Raw genomic sequence first — 26,421 nt, 5'->3', positions numbered from 1 at the left:
TGATTCGATAAGATACTGTACAGAGTGTACTTCATTCCCTTCAAAATTTTTTCTACCGAGCAGTAAGGCTCGGATAACAGATTTTAATGATAAATCAACAGAACTATTATACTCTGAAGCTTATTCAAGAATTCAACCCATCTCTACAAAAAATTGTCCTCCAAAATTGTTCCAAAGAACTTCTCAGACTTCTTTGTGAGTGTGCTGTCAATTTGGTCAAGGGAAACTTTGAAAACATTAAAAAGAAGGACATCAAGAAATTTGGAGGAGTTTTAAAGAGAATCATTTCAAAAAAGACCTCCCAAAAAGAAAAAAAATTTCTTTTGGCATCACCTAAAGGGTTACAGCTGAGCAACCTATTGACACGTATAACCATTGGAAAATTCCAATCACAATTTGAGTGAATGGGAAAAGAAACCCATAAGTTTGTTCTTATACCCTTATTTCTATGGGATCAATTTAACTCTCATAAAAAAGCAGGAAAGAGCACATATTCATTTCCAGACGACGGTTTTTTTCAAAACAACACTGAAACCGAATCAGATAAAAAACCAATAAAAGAAATTGAGAAGCTTCCAAAGGATATATTGTCGGGAAAAACTGAAGAGGTGAAGCAAAAACTATTATCATTTATTGGGAGCGATCATAACAAGAAAAAATTTTAAACGCTCTCTTTGAATCTCCACAAATAAAAATTTCAGCGAATTTGACAATAATTGTAGATAATGTTGATACGCAAATAAACGTAGCGACATTCATCAACTCGATACGCGGGAAAAAAGCTCAGATATCTGATTTACACTACGTTATTCTTAAAGCCATCGGTTTAACTACTTCATTAGTGAATAACCCACATGTCGAACAACAACAGGGTTCCTGGCTTCCCTACTCTTTCTGAGAAGCTGAAACTGACAAAACTGTACAGGAAAGGTGAGGCATCCTATGGTTCAGTTCATAATTTAGCTCGGTTAAGTAAATTACCAATAAGAAAGGTTAGGTTGTTTTTGGAAGGAAAAAGTGCTTATACCCAGTTTAAACAAGTGAAAAGAAAACATCCTCGTCTTCCGGTTCGATGCAGATATAAAAACGAAATTTGGTGTATGGATTTAGCTCAAGTAGATAAACTTGCTGAATTCAACTCCGGTGTAAAATATCTGATGATTATAGTTGATTTGTTCTCAAGGTTTGTAAGAGTGGGTACAATGCAAAACAAAAACGCAGAGAGCGCAAAAGCTTGCTTTATTAGTCTATGTTCTCAGAAAAATGACCTAACTTTTCCGAAAAAACTATGGATTGATAGTGGTAAAGAGTTTTTGGCAGATTTTAAAAACTTTTGCGAAGATGCTGGAATAACAGTATATCACATTCATACAGAGAAAAAGGCTCTTTACGCGGAAAGATATATTCAATCCCTCAAAAATATAATGTACAGATATATGGAAGATAAGGATACTTTAAAGTACGTTCCAGCTATCCCAAACTTTGTGAAGACCCTCAACTCTAGATTAAACACGACTACCGGACTGGCTCCGGAAAAAGTGGAAAACAAACACTTTTTACAGGTTCTTTACAATGGGAAAATCAAAAAGCTTAAAATACAGAAACCTAAATTGAATTGGGTGACAAAGTAAGACTAGCATATGATGATTTTTCTTTCCGCAAAGGGTACAAGCCTCAGTTTACCGACAGAATTTACACGGTGGAAAAAATAAGTACAGATCGTCCAATCGTAACATTTAAAATAAAGGACTCGGAGAACAAAATTCTGGACGGTCGTTATTACGAACAAGAATTGCAAAAAGTAAACATTCGACAATGAGTAGTTATATCGTAGAGTTGGTCTCTTCAGCCTCGTTCAACGTGTATCCCGATAATTCGCTAGCGTCGTTTACAAACTTTTTACCGGATCAACTTGAATTTGAAGGGGAATGGGAAGTGGCCTTACTAGAAATTTCTTATCCAGCCGTGTATAACAACGTGAGCAATGGAACGTTTTGGTACAGAAACGCAGATGATTGGTCCAAAAGTAAAGTATTTGGGAAATCTTTTGATTACGGAAAAATTAAAGACTTCCATATAGAACCTGGATTCTATTCATCTGTGGACGAAATTTTGATTTCCATGAATTCTGTTTTGAAAAAGGTAACAAAAATCAATCAAAATAATTTGAAATGGAAGTAAACCCAATTTCCCGCAAATTACAAATCAAGTTACCAAATCGATCATGCGGAATTTATTTTGGAAGCAGCGATCTACGGACAACCACGGGTTTTGATTCAGACTTCTATGATTATCCTGAATCTCAAAATGCTCCTTATCCAATTGACATACAAAGAATTCACTCAGTTTTGGTTTACACGGACATTGTCGAATACTCTGTGCTCGGAGACACTAAAGTTCCAATACTGAAATATTTTCCGTTCGAACAGAAGATTTCAAGAGAAAGTTTATCTGTTACTAAAACGACTAATTGCTACAGCTTTGATAATTTGCAATTCCGAAAACTTTTACGTAACTCATTTCACTCAATTAAAATTGAGCTTCGCGCACCCACAGGAGAATTAATACCTTTCATCTCGAATGGTTGCACCAGGGTTACGCTACTATTTCGGAAACAGTAATTCAAATTCATTTCATTCTTTTTATTTCACAAAAAATGGATGCACGGACTTCATTACCATATTTTAAAGGAGTTCCACGACAGAGAGGTCGTGGATTGGGAGCGTTGGCTGGGACAGTGGTTCGTACCGCTTTCCCAATTTTGAAAAAATATTTTGTTCCTGCTGCTAAAAGAATTGGAAGAGATTTATTTGAAACGGGAGCACCCGAAGTGGGGAATGTCTTATCAGGAAAAACTAACATAAAAAAGGCGGTAAAACGGACAGCGAGGGAAATAATTAGAAAACAAATAGGAGGTGGGAAAAAATTAAAAAAGAAAAAACGAAAACCAGTTAAAATAAAAAAAAAAGATTGAAAACAGTCGGACTGATTTTTTCAGAAACATTAAAGAATAAAATGCCATCCTTCCATGAAAGTGCATCTCATTCCTCCTTGGAACTCTTTGACAAAATTTCGCTTTTGGTACATGTTCAATGGTCCAACATTCAACAAACTTTTCCTATCAACTCACTGAATGAAGCTAGCATCGAATTCCAGCTGGAAACAGATCGAAATATATTCCTGGATCTGCAAGAAATTGCTCTAAGTCTCAAATTTTCCGTCCTTAAGGGGAATCGGAAGATAGAAGATACCGATGATGTCTACCTAGTTAACATTTTTTTACACTCGCTTTTCTCAAATGTTGAAGTCTTTTTGAATAATGAGCAAGTGCATACCTCAAACGGTCTTTATCCTCACAAAGCATTCCTATCAAACGAGTTATCAGGCACAAAAGGAAGAAAAGAAGCTATAACTATTGGGCAAGGTTACACATATGAAGCAAACCCTAATGATAAAACTGCGCAAGTTTTTATTGATCGAAAAACGGAAACTCTTAGAGATGAAATTGAAGTGTACGGTCCACTTGCAGTTGATTTATTCACCTGTGGTAAATTACTTCTACCAAATGTTAATGTTCGAATAAGACTCATTCGATCACGACCTCAATTTTATCTTTTCACTGATAGTACTGAAGAAATCCAAGTAAAAATTACAGCCGCATCTCTTTTCAGCAGACAGGTAGCTATCGATGAACACAAACTCCTGGAAATCAAGTCCAATATACGAAAACAACCAGCTGCTTACAACTACATAGAATCTGTTCCAAAAACATATATTATTCCCAAAGGGCAAAACCAATTCATTCAAGAGAACATTTTCAATAATGGTCCAATTCGATCCCTGGCAATAGCAATGCAAATTAATGGATCTTTTACTGGACAGAAGAAAGAGAACCCTTTCAACTATCGGAAATTTGGTCTTCGAGAGGTTAAAATTGTTCGCGGAAATCAGACTGTAATCGAAATGAAGTGTGAAGACAACTTGAGACCATTTGTTGAAACCATGAAAGCGTTGAAATTCACGGATGATGGACCCGGAATTAATCTGAATCACTATGAAAATCATTATGTTTTAGCTTTTGATCTAACTTCTATGCAAGAATCAAATGTTCATTTGTATTACCCTGATGTTGTAGCAGCTAGCTTAAGACTTGAATTGTATTTCAGTAAACCGTTGACGGAAACCATCGAAGTTTTTGTACTGGGAGAAAAACTTGTTACAACTTTGATACATGAAACTGGTACTGTCACAAAACATGGATAATGAACAACTTCGAAAAATAATTTTTTCTATAGGATCTCTTCGCTACCGATTTCTAGGATGCTACCCTGCCAATTTCAGCCCAAAAACTCTACCAAGAAATTCCTTTTGTATTATTAATACAGATGTTGCTACAAGTCCTGGGACACATTGGATACTTATTGCGAGAAAAGGTGATCAATTTTATTTTGGAGATTCTTTAGGAAAAAATGTTGACCATTACAAAAACATTCAATTCAATGAACCTTTAACACATCTGATAGATAAAAACATTCAGAAAATGGACTTTTGTGGACTCTATTGTATTTATTTTGCCTATACTCTATACTCAAATTGTAAAAGTTTTGTTGTTGATGATTATTATATTATGCGTTTTTTTTCACAGTACTTGTAATTCACTCTTTTTCACAACTATATTTCACAAACAGGTAATACGAAAGTTCATTTTTTTTGAGTCTGAGCAACCTCAAAAATTAAGCTTCCTTTTCACTTTCTTTGCTTGACTGTGAATATCCACCTTTTCTCCATTCGATAACAGAAGATGCGATCTGTCCAACGTCTCATTCGGGGTGTCCGTTTCCTTTTGAAATAAAGAGTCGAACTTTCTCTTTCTATTTACATGCGGAGAAGTGAATAGAATAGGGGACATAGCAATCGGAGATGGAGTTTTTTCTTTATTTTCTTCATCACTTGTCTCTTTCTCGCTTTCTCTGGGAATCACTCTATCCCAGTCTTTTTCTAAATTCCAAATCAACTCAAACTCCTCCCTAGCCATTACAAGTCCTAACTGGTTTTCCGTCATCGGTTGCTTACACACATCATAATCACAAAAATGATGACGCACACTTTGTGGAATTGTTGTAATATCCATATTTTCTCTAACGTTGAGGGATCGTTTTTTAATTTTATTCCAATAAAAGTCAACTTCTACTTGCTCATCGTGAATATCCGAATCCACTGTACCGACATAATTATTGTACTCTTTAAAAAGAACCTCCGGAATAGTCGCCACATCACGGACCTCCCATTCTCCTTTCCTTGTTTCGAAAGTTTTTACAATCACAACATCTTCTCCATATGATGGAATGTACATGAATATTTTTCTCCAATCACAAACTGTTCTCTTTGATCGACATAATCTAAGAATAAAAAAACTTGCAGTTCACATTCTCAATCGTTCAATTTGTGAGAGCAAAAAACTTCTGATCTTAATGCAGGATTCAACTGAAAAGAGTAGAAAACATTGCCGATAATTTTTCTAAGTGTTTTCTCGTAATTTTCCGTAAGAGCACGGGTCTGAATCCAAAAAAGTCAATTTTCTCGAAAACTACTGGGAATTTAGCGATTTTTATGAAGAAAAAGTGCTCTACTTTCACTGCGAAGCAGTGAAAGCCGGGATTTTTGCGTAGAATAAAAATAAGCAAAAAAATTGGGAAGAAAATTTCAAAAAAAAACTCGCAAGGGTCTATATACAATATATAAGTACTTAATTGTGAAATAAAAGTGACATCGGTTTTTTTTGCTCAAAGAACAATTTTTGAATTATTATTAATATTTCTTTTCGCGAGAGCGATAAACATCTTATCTGTTGGCTATATTTAACTTAGAAGTGTAGAAGACATTGCCAGTAATTTTTCTAAGTAATTTTTCGTAATTTTCCGTAAGAGCACGGGTCTGAATCCAAAAAAGTCGATTTTCTCGAAAACTACTGGGAATTAAGCGGTTTTTATGAAGAAAAAGTGCTCTACTTTCACTGCGAAGCAGTGAAAGACGGGATTTTTGCGTAGAATAAAAATAAATTAAAAAAATTTGGGAAAAAATTTTTAAAAAAAAACTCGCAAGGGTCTATATATATATATAATATATGAGTACTTTATTGAGAAATAAAAATGATACAACAATTTTTTTTCACCTGACAAAACAGTTTTTTTTTATTATTTATTATTTGTTTTTCATCTGAAGTCTAGAAAATGATTGGTTTACAGAACGAAGGGTGGAATTCATCTCATTGATAGAAAAAGAAAAAAAGTTCCCTGAACCCTTCAGTGGGAAAAAAACTTCAACCTTAAATTGTAAAAAAATGAAAAAATTAAAGGAAGGAAATCTTACTGGTTGAATGACTGGAGTCACTGAAAAGTTGAGAGCGGATGAACAAGCAAAAGGGTTTGAAGTTTGAGTGAGATATTGGAGGCAGGATCGACTGATAAATAAAGCTGTGTAAGGTAGTAAAGAAATTGTGAGCAAGATAATGAAATAAGAATCTAATGCAAAACGTTTATCAGGCAATTTTAAGAAAAGACTAATAGGGATTTCACTTTATAGGAAAAGCAGATTGTGGAAATCTTTAGATAGTACAACTTCAAGGAAAACTCTTTTGGAGAACCGAGTGGGAAACAAATATATTATAAATTGCTCGAAATGAAAGAATGATTCAATTGATCTAACTTATTGAATAGATTGTCAGATTTTCAATTATTTTATCGAAGCAGATTCGGAAATTTGAGAACTCAAAAAACTCAAGTGATTTGTTTTGGAGACAAGTTAGGATGCAAACTTTAATTAAATATTGCAAATTAGGATGCAAATTTTAATTAAATATCGCTAGAAAAAGACTCGATGAGAAACGTTCAGGAAAAAAATATTGGAGTTTTTGATTGATCAAATGTTAGAGATTGAGAGATAGATAAATCAACAAGAGTAGCTGAAGAAATTGAATTGAAAAATAATCAAATCAGATCAAACTCAAGCAAAAGAAGTGATTGTGAGAGATTCAAATTTTTTGTTTCTAAGTTTTGAGACCGAAATTGTTAGGAACTACGAGAAAAGCAACAATGAGATATAATAAAACTGCGCCTGAACTGTGATGTAGATTGATCAAGAAAAACTTCTATTGGTTCATTCAATTGAATTACTTTCATTGGCTAAATATAAGTTTAGGAAAACAATGAAGCTGAAAGCTTTTAAATTCAATAGTTTATAGAAAGATTTTTAATCAAAGATAATTAACTTTCAGGGGGGCTTAGGGAATTATCTTAGATTGAAAACTATTAACCCAGAAAAATAGATAAAGTTACTTCAGTTGAATTCCCGATAAGCTGATAACCTTCAGTGAGATTCAAATCAATTACAATAAATAACTTCAAGTGAAAAAAATTAATCTGATAAGAGTTTGTTTCCCTCAGCGATGTCACAGAGTTATCCACTTAATTAACAATTGGATAAAATTTCCCCAATAATTCCGGTCATATACCCCAAAAATTAACGCAGGTGAAAAAATTAATCTGATCAGATCTTTATTACGACCCCCGAGAAAAAAAAGATTAGGCTAATTGAGTAACATAGTCACGCGACCTTGACAGGTTGACCTTTCTCCGAAAACAGGCATGACCTCTTGTTGCGCTATACTACTTGGGTTGATGTTATCAAAAAAAGCCAATCATAATTTTCTCTAGAGTTTCAAAAGTCATATAATAAAACTGCGCCTGAACTGTGATGTAGATTGATCAAGAAAAACTTCTATTGGTTCATTCAATTGAATTACTTTCATTGGCTAAATATAAGTTTAGGAAAACAATGAAGCTGAAAACTTTTAAATTCAATAGTTTATAGAAAGATTTTTAATCAAAGATAATTAACTTTCAGGGGGGCTTAGGGAATTATCTTAGATTGAAAACTATTAACCCAGAAAAATAGATAAAGTTACTTCAGTTGAATTCCCGATAAGCTGATAACCTTCAGTGAGATTCAAATCAATTACAATAAATAACTTCAAGTGAAAAAAATTAATCTGATAAGAGTTTGTTTCCCTCAGCGATGTCACAGAGTTATCCACTTAATTAACAATTGGATAAAATTTCCCCAATAATTCCGGCCATATACCCCAAAAATTAACGCAGGTGAAAAAATTAATCTGATCAGATCTTTATTACGACCCCCGAGAAAAAAAAAATTAGGCTAATTGAGTAACATAGTCACGCGACCTTGACAGGTTGACCTTTCTCCGAAAACAGGCATGACCTCTTGTTGCGCTATACTACTTGGGTTGATGTTATCAAAAAAAGCCAATCATAATTTTCTCTAGAGTTTCAAAAGTCTTAAAGAGCATCTATTTTGTTATTTTTTTCTGTTCTGTTTACTTGCGTTTATTACTCTTTTCCAACTGTCAGTTGGCTATGTTAGTTGCTTATATGTTGACTTCTTTAAGCCTAATTGGCGATATGATGACTCTAATCCTAAATACTGATGTGAAGATTTTCATCGGAGCTCTGATGGTGGCTTTTATTCTAATTACTGATATGCTAACCTTCGTCCTAGCTGCTGGGCCAATAGGATTAAAACGCTGGAAATTCTAGCTGGTGAGCCAGTGAATTCTATTGAACTATTTTTATGTGTCAGTATTTGATATTCAATTGTTGAAAGTTCCAGCTCGTGACCCACAAACCTGGTTAAAAATAGATTTAGAGTTAAGATGTAACTAAAGATACTACAAGGCAAATATAGTTTCATTTGTTTGTGGACTCCGCGACAAGTATTTTTTCACCCTACTGCGCAATCTGCTCACAAATCAGTTTGGCCTCGTAATGGTTCAAACTCGTTGATTATCGGAAAGACAATAGTTTGTTTTGGTTTCGACTCATAGAAGATGCAACTTACTGGCTACCGAAAAATTCCGAGAAATGGAATCGTTTTCGTTTTAACCTTTTGATCAATTTATTCCACAAGTGAGCATGCGATATCGTCTTATGTCAGCTTTCTTAAAGCGGATTATGTCAAATTGGTTGAAACATCAGACTATTGATCCGAAAGTCTAGTTTCGAATTCCGTTGTTATCGAGATTTTCTCAACGATTGCTAACTTAAAGCATATGTTTGTATTTTTTGTTAGATGCCGTTTTATGCTCTGTTTTTTTGCTTCTTTTTTTCGCTAGTGTCTGAGAAAGAAAAAATAAATTTCTCCGCTCAATCACAAATATTGAGCGTTTGATCTTAGTAGTTATTTGAAATGAGACCCTAGCTATGTGTGTTTCTCTTCCTATCAGGAAAAGTAAAAAGAGATTCATAATTTTTGAATCGATAAAACCGCAAATTTATTTGGGTGTGTGATAGAAGATGTACTCGCTAAGACAGACTACCCTTACTCCATTGAATGTCATGTATTCACTGTTGGAATATATATGTAAATATATTTGTAAAGTTATATATGTAAGTTATATATGTAAATATATGTAAAGTTGCCCAATGTAAATACCTATTTACATTAGGCAACTACAATACACTAGCCAACTACACTAAGTTATACTACGACTATTCTTTTTTTTCTACCCGAAATTGCTAATATTGGTGCCACTTTTGGGGCGCCTTTACGGCTTATTGATAGCATGTGCCCGAAATTTTCTACCCGAAATTGCTAATATTGGTGCCACTTTTGGGGCGCCTTTACGGCTTATTGATAGCCTAATTGTTGTGATGATCTTATTTTTGACCAAGTTGACCTTTGCGAACGAGACGAAACAAATGAATTATTGGGGAAAATACAAGGACTATCCGAAGATCCAAAATTGCTTGAAGTAATTACACAGTTAGTCAATATAGTAGTCAAGCAAAGCAAAGAGATCAAAAACTTGAAGGCGGATCAATCGGAATTTGAGAAAAGGATCATAAAAAAATCAGAACGAAATTTACAATGTATCCGAAAGAGTAGTAGATCTTGAGAAGTACTCTCGTAAGTTATGCCTGACTTTCTCCAACATTGATATCACAGCAGACACAATAAGCGATATCCTGCAAATTATGAGTAACATCATGTCGATTAATATTCCCAGACATAATATTGCCGTCTGTCATCCTTTGAAACCTGGAACAAATGCGCCTGTAATTGTGAAATTCATATATCATGCGGATCGTGACGTTGTTTGGAGGAGCAGATCATGGTTGAAAAATTTCCGGAACAATAAAGGACAACCAGTGTTTATCGAAGAATGCTTATCCCCTCGCGACAGAGCAATTCGATCAGAAGCGATAGCCAATCGTATCCCATATTATACTCACAAACAAGATGTGTATGCCAATAACCCTAACAATCCATATCCTAACCCCGTAAAAGTGAAAACCAAAGCCGAATTGCATGCAGTAAGTGGAACATTAACTGAAACCAGAAAGCCGAAAGAGTCCAATCAATTAAATTGGGCTGATGATGTTATAGAAACGCCAAAACTGTCAACTTCCAATGACGAAGCAAAAGCGAACAATCCTATGCGACGATCCGTAAAAAAGCGAACGATAAATCTTTCTCCCCTTGAGGAGAAGGAAGAAACTCAATCGATTGCAAGTGAAATTGTAAATGCAATTGTTCCTCATATATTTGCAGCTTTAAAGCCAACTACCCCAGCCCTTAATTACAATGTTTTGCCAACACCAGGCACAATGTCAGAAGGTGCTTTTCGCGTCGAACAGTCAACTGGCACCTAAGCATAATTCTGTGTCATCTAATTTATCTGATGCTAATAATGATTTCTCAGTTCTGCATTTGAATACCATGTCACTAAAACCGCACTTTGAAAAATTGGAAGCACTTATACTAAGTCTTGAGTCACCACCAGATATAATTTGCTTAAGTGAAACTTGGCTTAATCATAATGATAACTCTAGAGGATATCTTGTTAATGGATATTATGATTTTTTAGTAAAAAACCGCACTAATGTAAGGGGATGAGGGGTTATGATCCAAGTTAAGGAAAACGTGAAGATACTCAGGCAACTGGAAACACTATTTGAAGAATCGATCTTTGCTGAGGTCGAGAAAATCTTTTTTCGGTTGAAAATAGGTGTTCTTTACAACCCACCTAGAACAAACAAATTGCAGTTCGTTAATCAGCTTGAAGATTTCTTGGAAATGAATAATTCAACATCGTAAAAGGTCCTCATATGTGGAGATTTTAACATCAATACGCTACTGGACAATCAGCTTTCAACTAGCTACATAAATAGCATAATTTCTAATTGGTTTGAAATTTTTGGTATAGAACCGACTCGCGTATCAGCAACATCATCTACATGTATCGACCACTTTATCTATAAGAATTTATCGGATGCTAGAACGAAAGTCATCCAGTATGAAGAAATTGCTGATCATTATCCGATCCTAATCATCTGGCCAGTAAAACAAATTTCTTCAGATTCTATATACACTTTTGGAGATACCAATTTTCTAAAATACAAATCAAAGCTGAGTTTTTTTTCTCAAAGATTTAAAACTATCATTCGAAGCGAATGAAAATGGGATTCTACTAATGGAAGATCCCGAGCAAGCCTTTGGCAGCTTTCAATCTATCTTTGAAAAAGTGTTAAACCGATATGCGCCAATCAAGAAAATTAACCCTAGCAAGAAACCACATCCAACATGGTTCAACAACGCGTTAAAAAATCTTAGAACAAAAAGGAACAAAGCCCACAGAAACTGGAGAAAAAAACACTGAAAATAGTACTTTATTGAATATTTTTACTAATCTAAGAAAAAAATTCGAACAAGCGGTCAAAGTCAATAAACGAAAATTTTATTGGAATAAATTTAAGAATTGTATTGGTGGCTCAAGACAAACAAATAAATTACTTAATGAGCTAAATGGAAAATCTATATCTCGTTTTAAAGTGCCCATTCTTGAATCATGCCAAAAACTAAATGATAATCCAACTGAAAAAGATGTAGCAAATAGATTCAATGATTTTTTCATCAACATTGGTGAAAATTTGAAAACAGATATTCCAAATGTATCTCCACCTCCAGTACCTAAATTAAATTGGTCAATGTTTCTATACAGAACAACGCCATCAGAAATCAACGATATTATTTGTCAATTAGACAACAAATCAACATCCGGGGATGACTATATTAGCAATCAAATAGTGAAAGCATCTAAAAACGTTACTTCCCCATTTCTATCGTTTCTAGTCAACCTTTCTTTTGAAAAAGGCATATTTCCTTCTGCTTTCCGTAAAGCAAAAGTAATTCCTGTTCATAAAGACAATTCCCGATTAGATGAAAATAATTACCGGCCAATCTCTTTACTTATTGTATGGAGCAAGGTATACGAAAGAACAATGTATAATCGAATCTACGCATACATGGAAAAATTCGCTTTGTTGTATAGCAAGCAATTTGGGTTCAGATCAAAACATAGTACAATAGAAACAGTTGTTGAGCTAACTGAAAAAATAAGACTTATAAAAACTCGTTTAAGGAGGCTTATAGTTTTTTCCTTGATTCAAGAAAAGCTTTTGATGCTCTTGATCATGAAATACTTCTGACGAAACTTGATGCATATGGTATTAGAGGCAATTGCTTAAAATGTTTTAGGTCCTACCTCAACGATCGTCAACAACGAGTTGAAGTAAAGGGTGTTTCTTCAGATTGGAAAAAAAATCAAATGCGGCGTCCCACAAGGATCGATTTTAGGACCGTTGCTTTTCCTTATATACCTTAATATTTTGCCCGTGACATGTAAAACAGCAGAAGTAATCTTTTTTGCAAATGACACCAACATAACTGCTATAGGCTGCGAGATTATAGATATTAAAGATGATCTTCGTTATCTTGACCATTGGTTACATGGAAATAAGCTAATTATAAATAATGATAAGACAATACAAATGAACATAAAAAGTGCTTCAATTCAAAATTCACACTTAATTGCTCAGAGGTGATTAATAAACCTGTTTGTAAATATCTAGGTTTATATATTGACTATAAATTATCATTTTGAAGTCGTATCGATTCGGTGAAAATGAGACTCGGAAAACAATGCGGGATTTTATCGAAACCAAGACATTATGCGCCACGAAACCAATTGCTTGAATACTATAGAAGTAATGTGGTTCCTATCATTCAATACGGAATTTTGATATACGGTTGTTGTAGCTACAGTTCGCTTGAATGTTTTTTTCTACTGCAAAAGAAACTTCTTAAATTCATCTATTTTCGAAAGCGTAGCGATAGTTCTCGTGATATTTTTCTAGAGAATAAATTCTTATCGGTGTTTGAAATTCATGTTTACGAACTACTCAAGTTCGTGCTTCGTGCTGTCATAAAGTCTCTCTCTCAAAGTTTTTTAAGCAATCTGTTCTCCTTTGAAAAGAAAACAAGGGCCACGAGACTGTCGAAAACAAAACTATTAGCTGAACCCATATGTAAGAAAAAAATCGATCGGTTTTCCGTTCGATATCGTGCTACCAAGCTTTTCAACCTTCTCTCAGCGCAAAAATTAATCCCCGAGGATATTGAAAAATATTCGAAAACAGAGTTAGTAACTTTTTATCATACATTTAAAACTGTATTTTTAGTGCAAAATGAAGAGTTAATCGATTACGTATTCAAATTATAAAAAGAAAAAATTTATTGAACCCGTGGTTACATGCTTACGGGTGTATTTTAGGGTTGAGGTTGTAACGCTATAATTTGACCTTCCAGAAGCTCTTAGCTTAGGAGATATGGACGATTTTACGATTTTTAAAAAAAAATACTCAAAAACTTAGAAAAAAAATCTAATTCGATTAAATTTTCAAATTATAAATAGAAAATTTTTTGAACCCGTTGTTGCATGCTAATCTTGTGTATCTTAAGGTTGAGGTTCTAACGCTAAAAGTTGACCTAACAGAAACTCCTAGCTTAGGAGATCTGGACGATTTTACAATTTTAAAAAAATTCAAAAAAAATCTAAATTTATGTTTTCTTTTCTTTTTACCGGCGGTTGCCTGCTAACGAAGGTATAATATAGGCTTTGGATTAAAATGACAATACTTGGCCGTCCAAATGCTCGTAGCTTAGGAGATATGGATGAAATTACAAATTTTCAACAAATTCAAAAAAAAAACATTTAAAAAAAAAATCTTTTCCTGATAGTGAAAGAAGCATGCATAGCTAGGGTAGGCGTTTGTGTGCCATATGGCCCCGTTGTCTATCCTCTCCGAGTCTCATTTTAATAATTACTTATAACGATGAATTGCTAAATTTATGTAATGAATGACCGGAGAAATTTATTCTTTCTTTCTTTTCTTTGTGCTTTGACATTCGGATAGTTATAAGTTAACACAGCTGATACGTTTTAAATTAAGCAAAAAAAAGCTATTTGTTTCAAACCACATAATGAAAAAAATTCGATGTTCAGAAATTTTCTTACTCATTTTATCTGGCAATTTATTGAAATGCATAATTTATACATAATGTGGTTTTATGATTTCCAATTTATTACATGCAAAATAAGTGTGGATGCCTTCAGTTTGTTATTTCCCAAACTATTATTTGCAAAATTGTGTCTATTTGTATTTGGTGCATCGCATTGGCAATTTGTTAGCATATGTAGCTGCTTTATTTGTGACTAGTATTTGCTGGATGTTAAGCGTTCGTGGACGAGAGGGCAGAATGTGAGACTCCAGTTCTTGAAGTCTTAGGTTCGAAGCGCATACGTAGCAAAGTTTTACTAAATCGATACTTATTTCTATCTTTTCTTATTTCATTTGCTGCTTTTTTGTCGTGTTATTGCCAGTGTTTGCGAAACTTCGCCTCTGTGTGAGAAATTTGATTTTGTTTGGGTAAGGGTAATCTGAAAGACCTTTATTTGTAGCCCACGTGTTGGCTACAGGGTAACGAACGCTTCAATTTTTAATCCGCTTGGCTTTTTTGGCTGCATTTCTTTTTTCTATGTTTACAGATGAAGGCTTCTACTATCTGGTTTCGAATGGTCGACTGTGTCAGCTGGAGACACTGACGGTGGAATCATGCAACAACTTCTGTGGATCTTGTCTGGCAAAACTGGACACACAAGGACACATCGTGTCAATATGCCTCAGGTTTCTCAGGCTCAATTGGAAAGGTAGATAAGATATAATGAGTAACAAAAAGTGGATAAGTAGGTGTATAATCATTAGTTATCTGAAATAAGTAATTCATAACAATGGTATAACTAATCTCTGCTGGTTATTTCGTTTTTTTTCTGCCCCGACTTTGCCATTTGCTTAACGGCACTATAGGGTTTAATATATATCTGTGAGGTTATTATATATCTCACAATTTAAAAAGATACTGAAAAATTAAGCCTTTTAAGCATTTAGAGGAGCTCGAAAAGTAACTTGGCTCTATCTTGAAAAAGAACGGCCCAAATGGTTGCGTCTAATTGGTTACACATTTTTTATTCACAGAAAAACTAACTTTTTGGAATTATTGGAACTAAAATCTGCTGAGTGTTTATCAAAATTGCCGAAAAAATGTGCCATATTCGGTAGAATAAAAGGCTTCTCCAAGCTTCCCAAAATTGAAGTAACTGCTTTTGCAAGTATTGAGAACAAAAATACTTTCGTTTTTCCAAGTTTCATTTTTCCAAGTTTTGACAGATTTTCCAAATTTCATTGATATTACCACATGTTATCAATCTCAGTGGCATCCGAATAGGCTTCTAATTTCTTCTAATCTTATAAAATCAAACTTCTTATAACTGGTTAAATCTGATTGATTCAGCTTTTGGTTCGTTTCTGAACCTCAACTCCGGTTTGCAGTCAGTGGATTTGAGGAGTTCCTGGTTCATGGGCCATGTTGAGGATGTCGCCCTGATACCCGCCATATTAGGCCAAAACCTTGTAAGATCTGGCGATCAGCATGCATTTCACTTTTTTGTCCGTCTCTGGTAGAAAACTCACTTATTTTAAAACCTATTTTAAAACTCACTTGTTTTTTATCTGAAGTGCTGAAACTTATATAATTAACCAAGCAGTTATTCGTGAAAAAACTGAAGTATTGTCGTTTTTCAAATGTTTTAATGTTTATTTGAATTTTAAAGCCTTTTTTGCCGTTTTCAATGTTAACGGCAAAAAAGGCTTTAAAATTCAAATAAACATTAAAACAGTTTAATGTTTATTTGAATTTATTCGAATCATCTTGAAGGTTAAAAAACCAAGTGTTATAATTAATAGAGTTTCTTTAACGATATCGCTATTTTTATAACATTTTGAGGCTAATTCTCAAAGTAAATGAAAGGTATCGTCATCTGTGGTATTTAGGTGTGCCTTGTAATGCCAAAAACTAGCAATCATCGTCTGGAGCTGTTCATGGAATCTCTGTATCGAAATTGCGAAAACCTCAGAAAGTGAGTATTTTTCAGTTGTTTTTTCGATATAAGCAACATGTTTTAATCTTACTTGTTTGTTTCAGACTCGATTTGACTTCGTGTAATGTCGAAGATATCAGCGAAGTATACGCCCTTTTTGCTCGAATAGAGGGTTATAATAGGAAATTTTCAAATATATTTTTCAATTTCAGCTGCAAGACTGCTGTCCTGTGCTAGAAGACTTAGACCTCACCTTCTGTATCAAACTCCAGAGCGACTACTTCAAATCCACTCGTCTGCCAATTCCACCGTCGGTCAAGCGACTGGGTCTGGGTAGTCTGAATATAGACACAGAGTGTCTGGAGAAGCTACTTGCAAAGGGAGCGTGTGAAGATGGGTCTTCAGTGCTGACCAATCTCACTCATGTCAATCTGAATGGGATTGAAGCCACTGCGTACGACACCACTTTCCTCAAACAGGTCGCACAAACAATTCAAAACATAGACAAAGACAATCATAAGGAGTAGTTGGTTTAACACAGACTTCTGAAATCATGTTAGCTCAAACCGCTCGTCGCTAAATGGCTAATTTGGATGCCTGTAAATAATTCATCATGCGGTAAATTGTTCGGTCGTTTTGATTGACTTTGGGAATGGGGTGTTTACGAGGTTCTTGATGATCAAAAACGAATGGAGACAACCGACCGTTCTATGGCAGAATTGCAAATTTGGCTATTTCAAGGAAGAGCTATTACGAAGCCGCTCAGTGAAATCGGGCAAATTAAGTCTTGCGGCTGTTAATTTCTTACTGGCGATGCCAGAACCCTGCTCAACATAAAGTATGAGTGTAAAAATGTCCCCACCTAACAGTATGAATTAGGAATTGAGATAATTGGGCTGCGAGATAATGTGTCTGTTTGGTGTTAAATCGGTACATTTAGCTATTTTGTATATGCTCATAATTTCTTCTGCTAGTGTTTACATCAAGATAGGTGCTTTACACTACAGTAGCGTACTAGCTTTCTTTTGAGATACTTCGAGGGTCAATTTATGTTGCAGATGTGTCGCTCTCTGGGCCACCAGCTGGTCTCAATTAGCCTCAACCACATGGAGTTGCCAGATGTGGCCTTGAAGCCCATAGCTGGCCACTGCAGGGCACTGCAGACACTACACATATCATCCAGGGAAATGACGGGGGAGACTCTGAAACCGTTCTTTGCCAAAGAGCACAATGCACACTTACTCAAGAACCTGTCTCTCATGTGCTGTTATAAAGTGAGTTTTCACGAATTTTGGCTAAAATCGCTTAAAGATTACAGCGCAATTTATGAAAATAATCTAAAAGAAAAGAAAGCGCTGTTTTTATAAGGTGAACCAAATAAAGCAATTTCCTCTTTTTGTTCATTTTTGTAACTTTTCCGCTTTCTTTCTTGCGCCTTGATTGGGGTTGAAATGCAGGTCCAGGAGTTAGATAATAGATACTGGAATACTTTTGAGCGAAAAGTACGATGAAGTAAGGATGATCAAATCGCCAGAATACTAAGATTTCGCTGCTGTGAATTCATCGGAAGCCAAAAATTCTCATCAGTTTCTTTCGACATTGAGAGAACCTTTTTACGAGTTGTTTATGGAATTTAGACTTGTTTCGGGTTAAACTTGCTTGTTTTAATTTGCTTAACAAAATCAATTGAGTCATTGAACTACACTAGCTTACTTTTAATGTTCTCCATTGACATGCTCAAGTTCTTGAAAATCTAAAGTATACTACTCGTCTACAGCTATTACAGTACACCTAAGAATTAACATTAGTACTCTTGATATTTTAGTTTTTGTGGTCTATGTTGTGTCTGCTTAGTTTGCAGAGCTTGAACTTAATTCAGATTCAGGTTTTTTTTACAGTAAAATTGAAAATCATTTTGATTTATTCCTGTAATTAATAAATTAAATAGGTCCATTTTTGTCTCATTTTCTGTTGAAACCTTGTTTATTTGTGTTAATTAGTTTCAGCTGATTTTCTTTTCATCATCATCATCATCATTGCTGGATTATACACCCTTTTTGGTACTCAAAGGTGTTTATTTTGTCTGTCTCCTTAGTACGTGGCCGATGTGTAATAATGAGATCTGAATAAATGTGTCTTCAGTGATTTTCTGAATAACTGAAAGTCCGTTTCTTCTCGCATTTTCTGGGGCAGTGAATTCCAAAGTTTTGCTCCACAATAGCTGAAAGATCTTCTACCTAAACTTGAATTAACTCTGGGTACTATCAATTTTGGACCATCACGCAAGCTATAGCTATTTTGTTTTAATTTGAGTATGTCTCTTAAAAATGCTGGACATAAATAGTTTCGGTTTAGTACTTTGAAAACAATGCACAGTAATTTGAACTCAATTCGCTTCGAGACTGGTAACCAATGTAGATCATGTAGATAAGGGCTGGTTGGTGTTCCTTTCTTGAGTTGGAATACAAATCGTCCAGCTGAATTTTGTATTTTCTGCAGTTTCATCAAAAGGTAATTGGGTAAACCAAAATATAGGCTATTGCAATAGTCAAGGCGGCTAAGTATAAGGGATTGACAGAGTAAATGTCGGGTCTCAAAAGAAAGGAAAGCTTTTATGCTAAAAAGTTTCCGCAGAATGTAATAGGCCGAGCTACAAACAGAATTGATTTGTCGTTGTAAGTTAAATTTGGAATCAAAAATAAAACCAAGCACTGTAAGTGTGTCTTCTGATTTGACAATTTCATTATTAACACGTATGTTTATTTCTCTTGCAACCTTCCTGTCAACAAACAGAACTTCTGTTTTATCAGAATTTATTTTCAAATTATTCATTTCAAACCATTTGGTAATTTTGACTAGACTTGCATTCAGATGATCAACTGAACTATTTAAATCTGCGGCTGATAAGTAAATTAAACCATCATCCGCATAAATTTGATAATTCAAATCAAGAGATAAAAAGAGAGACCGTAGAGGTAAAAGGTAAATGCTAAAAAATAGAGGACCTAATATGGATCCTTGGGGAACTCCATTTTTCACAGATTCAGTCGAAGATAACCAGCTACTAATTTTAACTGCCTGGTAGCGACCACATAAATAAGACTTACAAAGTTCAAGAGCTGCTCCTTCAAGTCCAGTGTAATTTTCCAGACGGCGTAATAAAATATCATAAGAGACCGTGTCAAAGGCAGCACTTAAGTCAAGAGCCACTAAGATTACGGGGCATTTGCTTGAAAGCTTGTTAAGAATGTCATTACTGGTGTTCAAAAGTGCTAATTCAGTGCTATATCCTTTACGATACGCTGATTGATAAGGATCGAGAATATCAAGCTTGTTTAAAAGATGCAGCAATTGAATCGAGATTACTCTCTCAAAAATTTTGGATGAAAAAGATAATTGGGTAACAGGTCTATAAGAAGACAACAGATTTCTATCAAGTGTTGCTTTCTTCAGAAAAGGACTTATAATGCCTAACTTGAAAACATTTGGGAAATGTCCTTTCTGTAAACAATTGTTCAGTATGCCAGTAAAAGTTGGCACCCAGCTTTTTTGAATTTTCCTCATAATCTCAGTTGGCATAGAATCGCAGGGGCTGGTAGCATTGGACATGGATGCAATTGCTTTATAAATATCATCACAAGTAACTTTATTGAACGAACTAAATTTCACTTTGTCTCTGGCTAATGTTTCATTTGAGTCACGGTAATAAAAGTTATGAGGTTTCAATGAAGCAATGACGCTCTCAATTTTCTCAATAAAGAAAGTATTAAATTTATCTGCCAGATCTGATAAAGAACAATTATTGGGTAGCACTGATCTCGTATCAATTCCTAAAACTTCATTGAAAGAACTGTATGAGCTCCTTGGTTGTGATTTGATACGATTTACTTCCCTATTGTAGTAATCAAACTGTTTCTCTTTAAATAACTTGCGACAATCCAGATTGGCATTCTTCAGAGTCAATCTATTTTCCAGTGAAGGAACTTTATTGAAGATTCGTTCAAACTTACGGCGCTTTGCTTCATCGTTTGCAAGTCATGGTCAAAAAATTTGCAGTTACGTTTTCTAAAAAGCCGAAATTTAGTTGGGTTAATATCAATTGCAACTTCAGCTACTATGTCAGAGAAATCCTTCATGGCTGTGTTGTTTTCTTCGAAACTGATTTGATTGATCAGTAAGTTACTTTCTATTTCTCCAGCTAATTCTATAAGATCAATATTGTCCCATTTTCTGTAAGGTTTTAAAATTCGTTCTGCCATTGAAACACTTATTGGTAGTAGAAAAGATATAACATGATGGTCAGAAACTTCGAAAGGGATCACGTTTAATTGCGATATTTTTATTTCATCTGTAATAGCTACTAAGTCTAAAATATTTCCAGAGCAATGTGTTGGTTCGTTTATAATTTGTTTCAGACCAAACTCTTGAAAGACATCTTGGAGGAGTAAATAACGATTGTCTTTATTATTAAAGAAGTGTACGTTGAAATCACCCAATATCACACATAAATCATAATCAGTGGAAAATTCGTAAATCATGTTGTATAATTGTTCTTTAAAAATCAAAAAATCTCCACATGGAGGCCTATAGCAGATGATGAATAATATACGACAGGTCGGAAAGGATATTTCGAGAACTTTTAGCTCTATCTCTGCTTGATTCAGCGATGATAACTGGTTGACTTTGAAGTCGCATCTACAAATCAATGCTATTCCACCTCCATTAGAGTAATTTCTTGGCTGGCTAAAAGTGTCATAAATTTCCAAATTAGAACAACACTGACGTAGTAAATAATTTTCATTGCTATCATGTTTCAGCCACGTTTCCGTAAGAAAAAATAAATCAAAATCATTTGATAGAAGTATTGAAGCAATATCTGATGTTTTATTTCTGACCGAGCGCGCATTCAATAAGCTAATGGAAATTGAAGTCTTCAAAGCTTTTGATAGTCAAGGCTTGTTTGATAGAGACTTCAACCATGTCTTAGCATTATCGTTTAAGAAAAATCTTTTGACCACAACATTTTTCGGCCAGAAAGCAGAATTTTCGATTTTTTCACAACAATCTCCGGAGAAAACGCAGTGAAAACTTCTGAAAGAGCCGTTTTCTATTGAAACTTCCCTGATATGTTGCAGTGGCGCATCTTTTTCATTACATCATTTAATAACATCATCTGCGGTATAATCTTTGCTAATACGACCAACATAAATGTGTCTTCTAGGTGGTGGTTTTGATACCCCTAAAAATGTTTGTGAGTCAGACGTTCCAATAATTGCCGCTGGCTTTTTTTCGGGCGTTTCCACTCGGGTTCGCTTTTTTCGACTAGAACTGTTCGACGATACACTGTCATTTCTGAGATGCATGCCTTTGATAAACGAAAAATCAGGCTTCTGAATTGTGATCTGGTCATCATAATTTACATGGGTTTGTGCATTACCAGCAGCAACTTGGCTGTAATTACGGGATTCTCTTCCCGCGTTAGTTTTCATATAATGGATTTCTTTATCCATCCTATTAACTTTGTCGCTGAGTTTCATCACATTAGCTAGTTTCTTTTCCATTTCATTAAAGCAAGATAAAAGGGTACTTAGCTTCGTGAGAGGCCCACAACTTGTACAAGACCATGCTATGTTCCCTGTGATTATTCCACTGCCTGGTCCAAGACCAAGACATTCCATATGTGCCCGTCTATTGCAAAGAACACAAGATAACCACGGTGATGCGTCGCCTGAGTCATCACACACGCTGCACTGACCATTACTGGGGATTGGGTTTTGGCAGTTTCTCCAATCTTCCATCATTTGAATTTTTGAATTTCACGAGATTTCTGATGTAAATATTGCTTACAACACCATGCCTCGCTGGCTCATCCCTATTTAATAAGTTTATCACAACAATTAGGCTAATCGCGACATTTAGAGAGTGCGTACACTAGCGAACTTTTGTGAGCGCAGTGTAATAGCACGACTATTGTTTTTTTCCGAACCTAAGTCGCAAATATTGGTGCCACTTTTGAGGCACCTTTACTGCTTTTTAATAGCATGTGCTTTGACATTCGATTAGAAATAAGTTAGCACATTTGATGCATTTCTCATTGTTCAATTGAACCGAAAAAGGTTATTTGCTTCAAATATCTGTACAATAATAAAAGCTGGATTTCAGAAATTTTCCAAATCAATATTTCTCGCATTATTTTTGTATGTTTAAGTTAGCTATAATTTGGCTTTATGTTTTCGATTTTTTTACTTGCAAAGTTAGCGTGGATGCCTTCAGTTTCTTATATTCTAAACTATTACCTGCCAAATTGTGTCTATTTGCATTTGTTGCTACTTTTGCTGCATCGCATTGGCAGTTTATTAGCATATGTAGCTACTTTATTGTTGATTAGTGTTTGTCGGTTGTTAAGCGTTAGTGGACGAGAAGGCAGGGAGTGAGACTCCAATTTTCGAGGTATTAGGTTCGAAGCCCATACGTAGCAAAGTTCTACTACATCGAGGCTTATTTCTGTTTATCTTACTTCACTTCATACAGCTGCTTTTTGTCGTGTTCTCGCTCGTCAATTCGCTGTATCATTTAAGCCATCCATTAACAATGGTAAATTTGTGTCCGAATTTTTATGGTACTGTGGCATCTCAAAGACAAAACTGATCTTTCTAAAAAGTGATCTTATTAACAAAGACTTCTGTAGCTAAAAGAGGATTGTTGCATCCTTAAAATAATTGTCTTTTTTGTCAATTGTTCGTTTTTAAGCGTGTCTTTGGGGAATGGGTCAAAGAAATTTGGTTATTTGGGTTTTCATCTACCAAACAAATGTATGTGAATTGTGGTCGTTTGTGGCCATGTTTAGCTGGAACGTGGACTGCTGGAATTGGTAGGGGACAGGTGTGACAGTCTGGAGAAGGTGAATCTCAGTAGGATCCAGACAGTGGACGATGAGATACTGCAACTGCTGGCAGCTAAATGTGCAACAACTCTTAAGAAGATATCACTGGGTGCTTGTAGACAGGTACAATTATCACAACGAGAAATGCCACCTTTTTTATTGCACCAAATGTTTTTAGATATCTTTTTCAAACGCAAAGCATTTGGCCCATGGTTGGCGATATCTTTGTATATAAAGCAAACGTGCTGTCGAAAAGGGCAGCATTTGTTTTGGGCTCTCCCTTTATTACTGTTGCGTATTTTTTTTATTTATTTGATTGCGACTAGATGCTAAGACAAAAACGATGATTTTGTTTCATGATAAAGCTTACCTATTTTTTGTTCAATTCACATACATTATCTGGTATAATTCCGATCAATTATATTTGTGGTCAACTCAAATACACTATCTGGTATAACTTCGATATAATTTAGTGTGCAACTGAATGCAATTGAATGTCTTTCTCCTTAGGAAATGGTTCGCTTAGAAATTGGTATTTGTAAAAATTTACTGTAAGAACGCCTGGTATCATGCATGGACTTTTCAAAAACAAACATATCATTGAGAGAAACATCATTGAGAATGTAACTTCGCAAAACTCATAAGCAGTCAAGAAGCCGTTATTCAAAATTATATCGAAGGAAGAACACTTAATTTTCTGTCTTAATGAACTTGCAAATTTTTTGTAAAATAATTATAGGTTCAAGGTCGGAACAATGGTTTTTGTCTTGTGTTAGCACTATGTCTAACGGAATGACACAAGCGGAGCATATTGAATTATAAGGAAGATTTTTTTTCTAATTTAAGTTGCCAATAACAGTCTTCATTTGGAATATTTCAATTTAATCATATCTAAGCCTATTTAAGCATAAGCTATTTAATAGCATAAGTTATTGCTTTATTTTAGCTAGTGTTAGGTACTGTTTAGAAAAACAAGTATTATGAAAATGTATGGCATTTGTTGTTTTTTGTTTGTTTTTTAGCGACGCTTTGGAAAATTTTTGACCTTTTTGCTGAATTTCAATATTTCTCAAAAATTACTGCACTTTTTTCAATAAATGGTAACAATGGAAAAACAGGCTGCTCTTTTATGGGCCTGCGTATTTTGCTTGTCTTTTTTCATTTTAACCCACGTTCTACGGCCTGCGAAAGTTTCAGTAGGGGGATTTATGACCTATTTGTTTTGACTTTTTTTTATTTTCTCTAATTTTATATGCAGAAAACTGAGATTAAGGTTTCAATCAAAAGAACAAAACTTGAGGATCACCCCTTCTCAAGCGGTTATTCCCTAAATCCGGTAGAAAAAAAATTATGGCCTCGAACAAGACCATTTTTTGACAATTTGGTTATTTTTTAAATCTTTCTCAAAAACTACTCTGCCAAATCGGAGAAAGCCGAAAAGCAAAAAAACCAGTTATGCGCGAAAGCAAAAATCACTGATTTGAATCTTCCCTGCGCAAGCGGCTATGCTCTGCGTTTTGAAAAAAGACTTTAAAGAATTTCCATTTTCTGAAGCCCGTTTTTTTTGGAAGCTAATATGTTGCTTAGGTTTTCCCTGCGTAATCTGTTTCACACTTTTCTTTTTTGTAGAAAAGCCGATGTGGACTTCGGGAAAATTTTTGAAATTTTATCCAGTTTTTGAAGAAATTTAGTCATTTTTCTCGAAAACTGCTAGCTAAATCTGATATCAAGTGTTGTATCTAAAATAAGGATATGTAATTTTTCCCTGCGTAAGAGGCTATTCCCATGCTTTAGTAGAGAAAAATTTAATGATTTAGAAAAGGTCAAATTTTTGATTAGTGATCGTTTTTTGAAATCTTTTTCACTTTTTCCATAAAAATACCCAGCCAAATCTGAGATGAAGAATTCAATTAAAAGAGCGAGTAGTAGTTTTCTCTTTTATGTAAGCAGCTAATTTCCTACATAAGCAGAGCAGCTAACCATGTTTTGCGTAAAGTGTATTTTTGAAATTTTGAAAATTACGCATTCCCGTATCAGTACAATATGTGGTTAAAAATATTGAACAGGTATATCCAGCATTAGCTGGGCCACCACTAGTTTACTTACACGTTACAGTGGTGCAGATCCGAGGACGTAAGTGACACTCTTAATCATCAGGTCGGAGATTCAAATCCGGAACATTGAGATAGTTTTTTTGCTCGTATTTTTGCTGCTTTATTGGTGGCTAGTGTTAGTAAAATTACAAGCGGTCGTGGAGCAGAGATGAGGACGTGATACTCCTAATCTTAAAATTGATATTCAATTTTTCTTTCTCAAGAAGCATTTTTAATTTTTTCTGTTTCCGTCCCTTTTTTTTCTACAGGACCAGAAGTAACAGCCGAGCTTCAAACTGCAAAATTCCGATTTACGTCAGGAGAGGAAGTTATGGCATTTTTTTGCGGACTAGCCGCCACAGCTCAGTTTTCCTGTGATTCAGGCAATTTTTTCGTTATTTGAAAGTCATTGTGACATTTTCCTTTAATGGTGCTGTTAATTGTGCTTCAAGAACTAATGCAAGCTTTTGCTGATTTCAAGTCTATTTTGTTTTATGGTTAACGTTTTAGTTACAAAAAATAACTAAATGGTTTATATGTTTCAGTATATCTTAATTATGTTTTAATCGGATTACTTTTTTCAGAAAATTTGGTTTTTACCCTGTTTAAGAAATGATTTTGTCACCCGCGGTTTGGCTTCGTCAAATGAGTTCTATGAATTTTATGTTTTTTAGAGATTGTTTGGACTATAATTATTCGTTAAAAACATGTCTTTGATAAACATGAAATATATAGTGGTTGTAAGGCATAATCATGTTTTTACGTTAACACAGTTCTTTGTTTTTATATCACAATTGGTGCGAAGCTCTGCTTCACCTCTGTGTTTAATCGTTAATTGTTGCCTCGAAAAATAAAAAAAAAATGCCGTCGAAATTGTGGTCAGAAATGTCTGAATTACTATTTCAGCAGCAGGCTACCTTTTTTTGTTCCGATTACTTCAAAAATGTGGAGGAAATTTGTAACCGGGCGTGTTTACACTTGCGAAGCGAGTGTATTAGTACGAACTTTCTGTTTTTTTTCTAACCTAAGTCGCAATTAAAAGTCTTACTTTTGGTGGCACTTTGAACGGTAGACTGCTGTATGATGTCATTTGT

At 34.7% G+C, this 26,421-nt stretch overlaps 1 protein-coding gene across 1 annotated transcript in view; it reads left to right on the top strand.

The window, feature by feature from the left end:
• Nucleotides 1-26,421, top strand: part of LOC134841348 (uncharacterized) — a 42,969-nt gene that overhangs the window by 12,532 nt on the left and 4,016 nt on the right. Inside the window, exons 4-10 of the mRNA XM_063857276.1 lie at nt 14,963-15,124; nt 15,766-15,884; nt 16,305-16,390; nt 16,456-16,495; nt 16,564-16,830; nt 17,410-17,625; nt 23,199-23,357. Coding sequence (XP_063713346.1) covers nt 14,963-15,124; nt 15,766-15,884; nt 16,305-16,390; nt 16,456-16,495; nt 16,564-16,830; nt 17,410-17,625; nt 23,199-23,357 — 1,049 coding nt within the window. The remainder of the gene's footprint in view (nt 1-14,962; nt 15,125-15,765; nt 15,885-16,304; nt 16,391-16,455; nt 16,496-16,563; nt 16,831-17,409; nt 17,626-23,198; nt 23,358-26,421) is intronic.

Source organism: Symsagittifera roscoffensis, chromosome 3 (assembly GCF_963678635.1).
Source record: "Symsagittifera roscoffensis chromosome 3, txSymRosc1.1, whole genome shotgun sequence".
Classification (NCBI taxonomy): domain Eukaryota; kingdom Metazoa; phylum Xenacoelomorpha; order Acoela; family Convolutidae; genus Symsagittifera; species Symsagittifera roscoffensis.
Note: the sequence above shows the minus strand (reverse complement) of the source record. Positions and strands in the feature narration are given on the sequence as shown.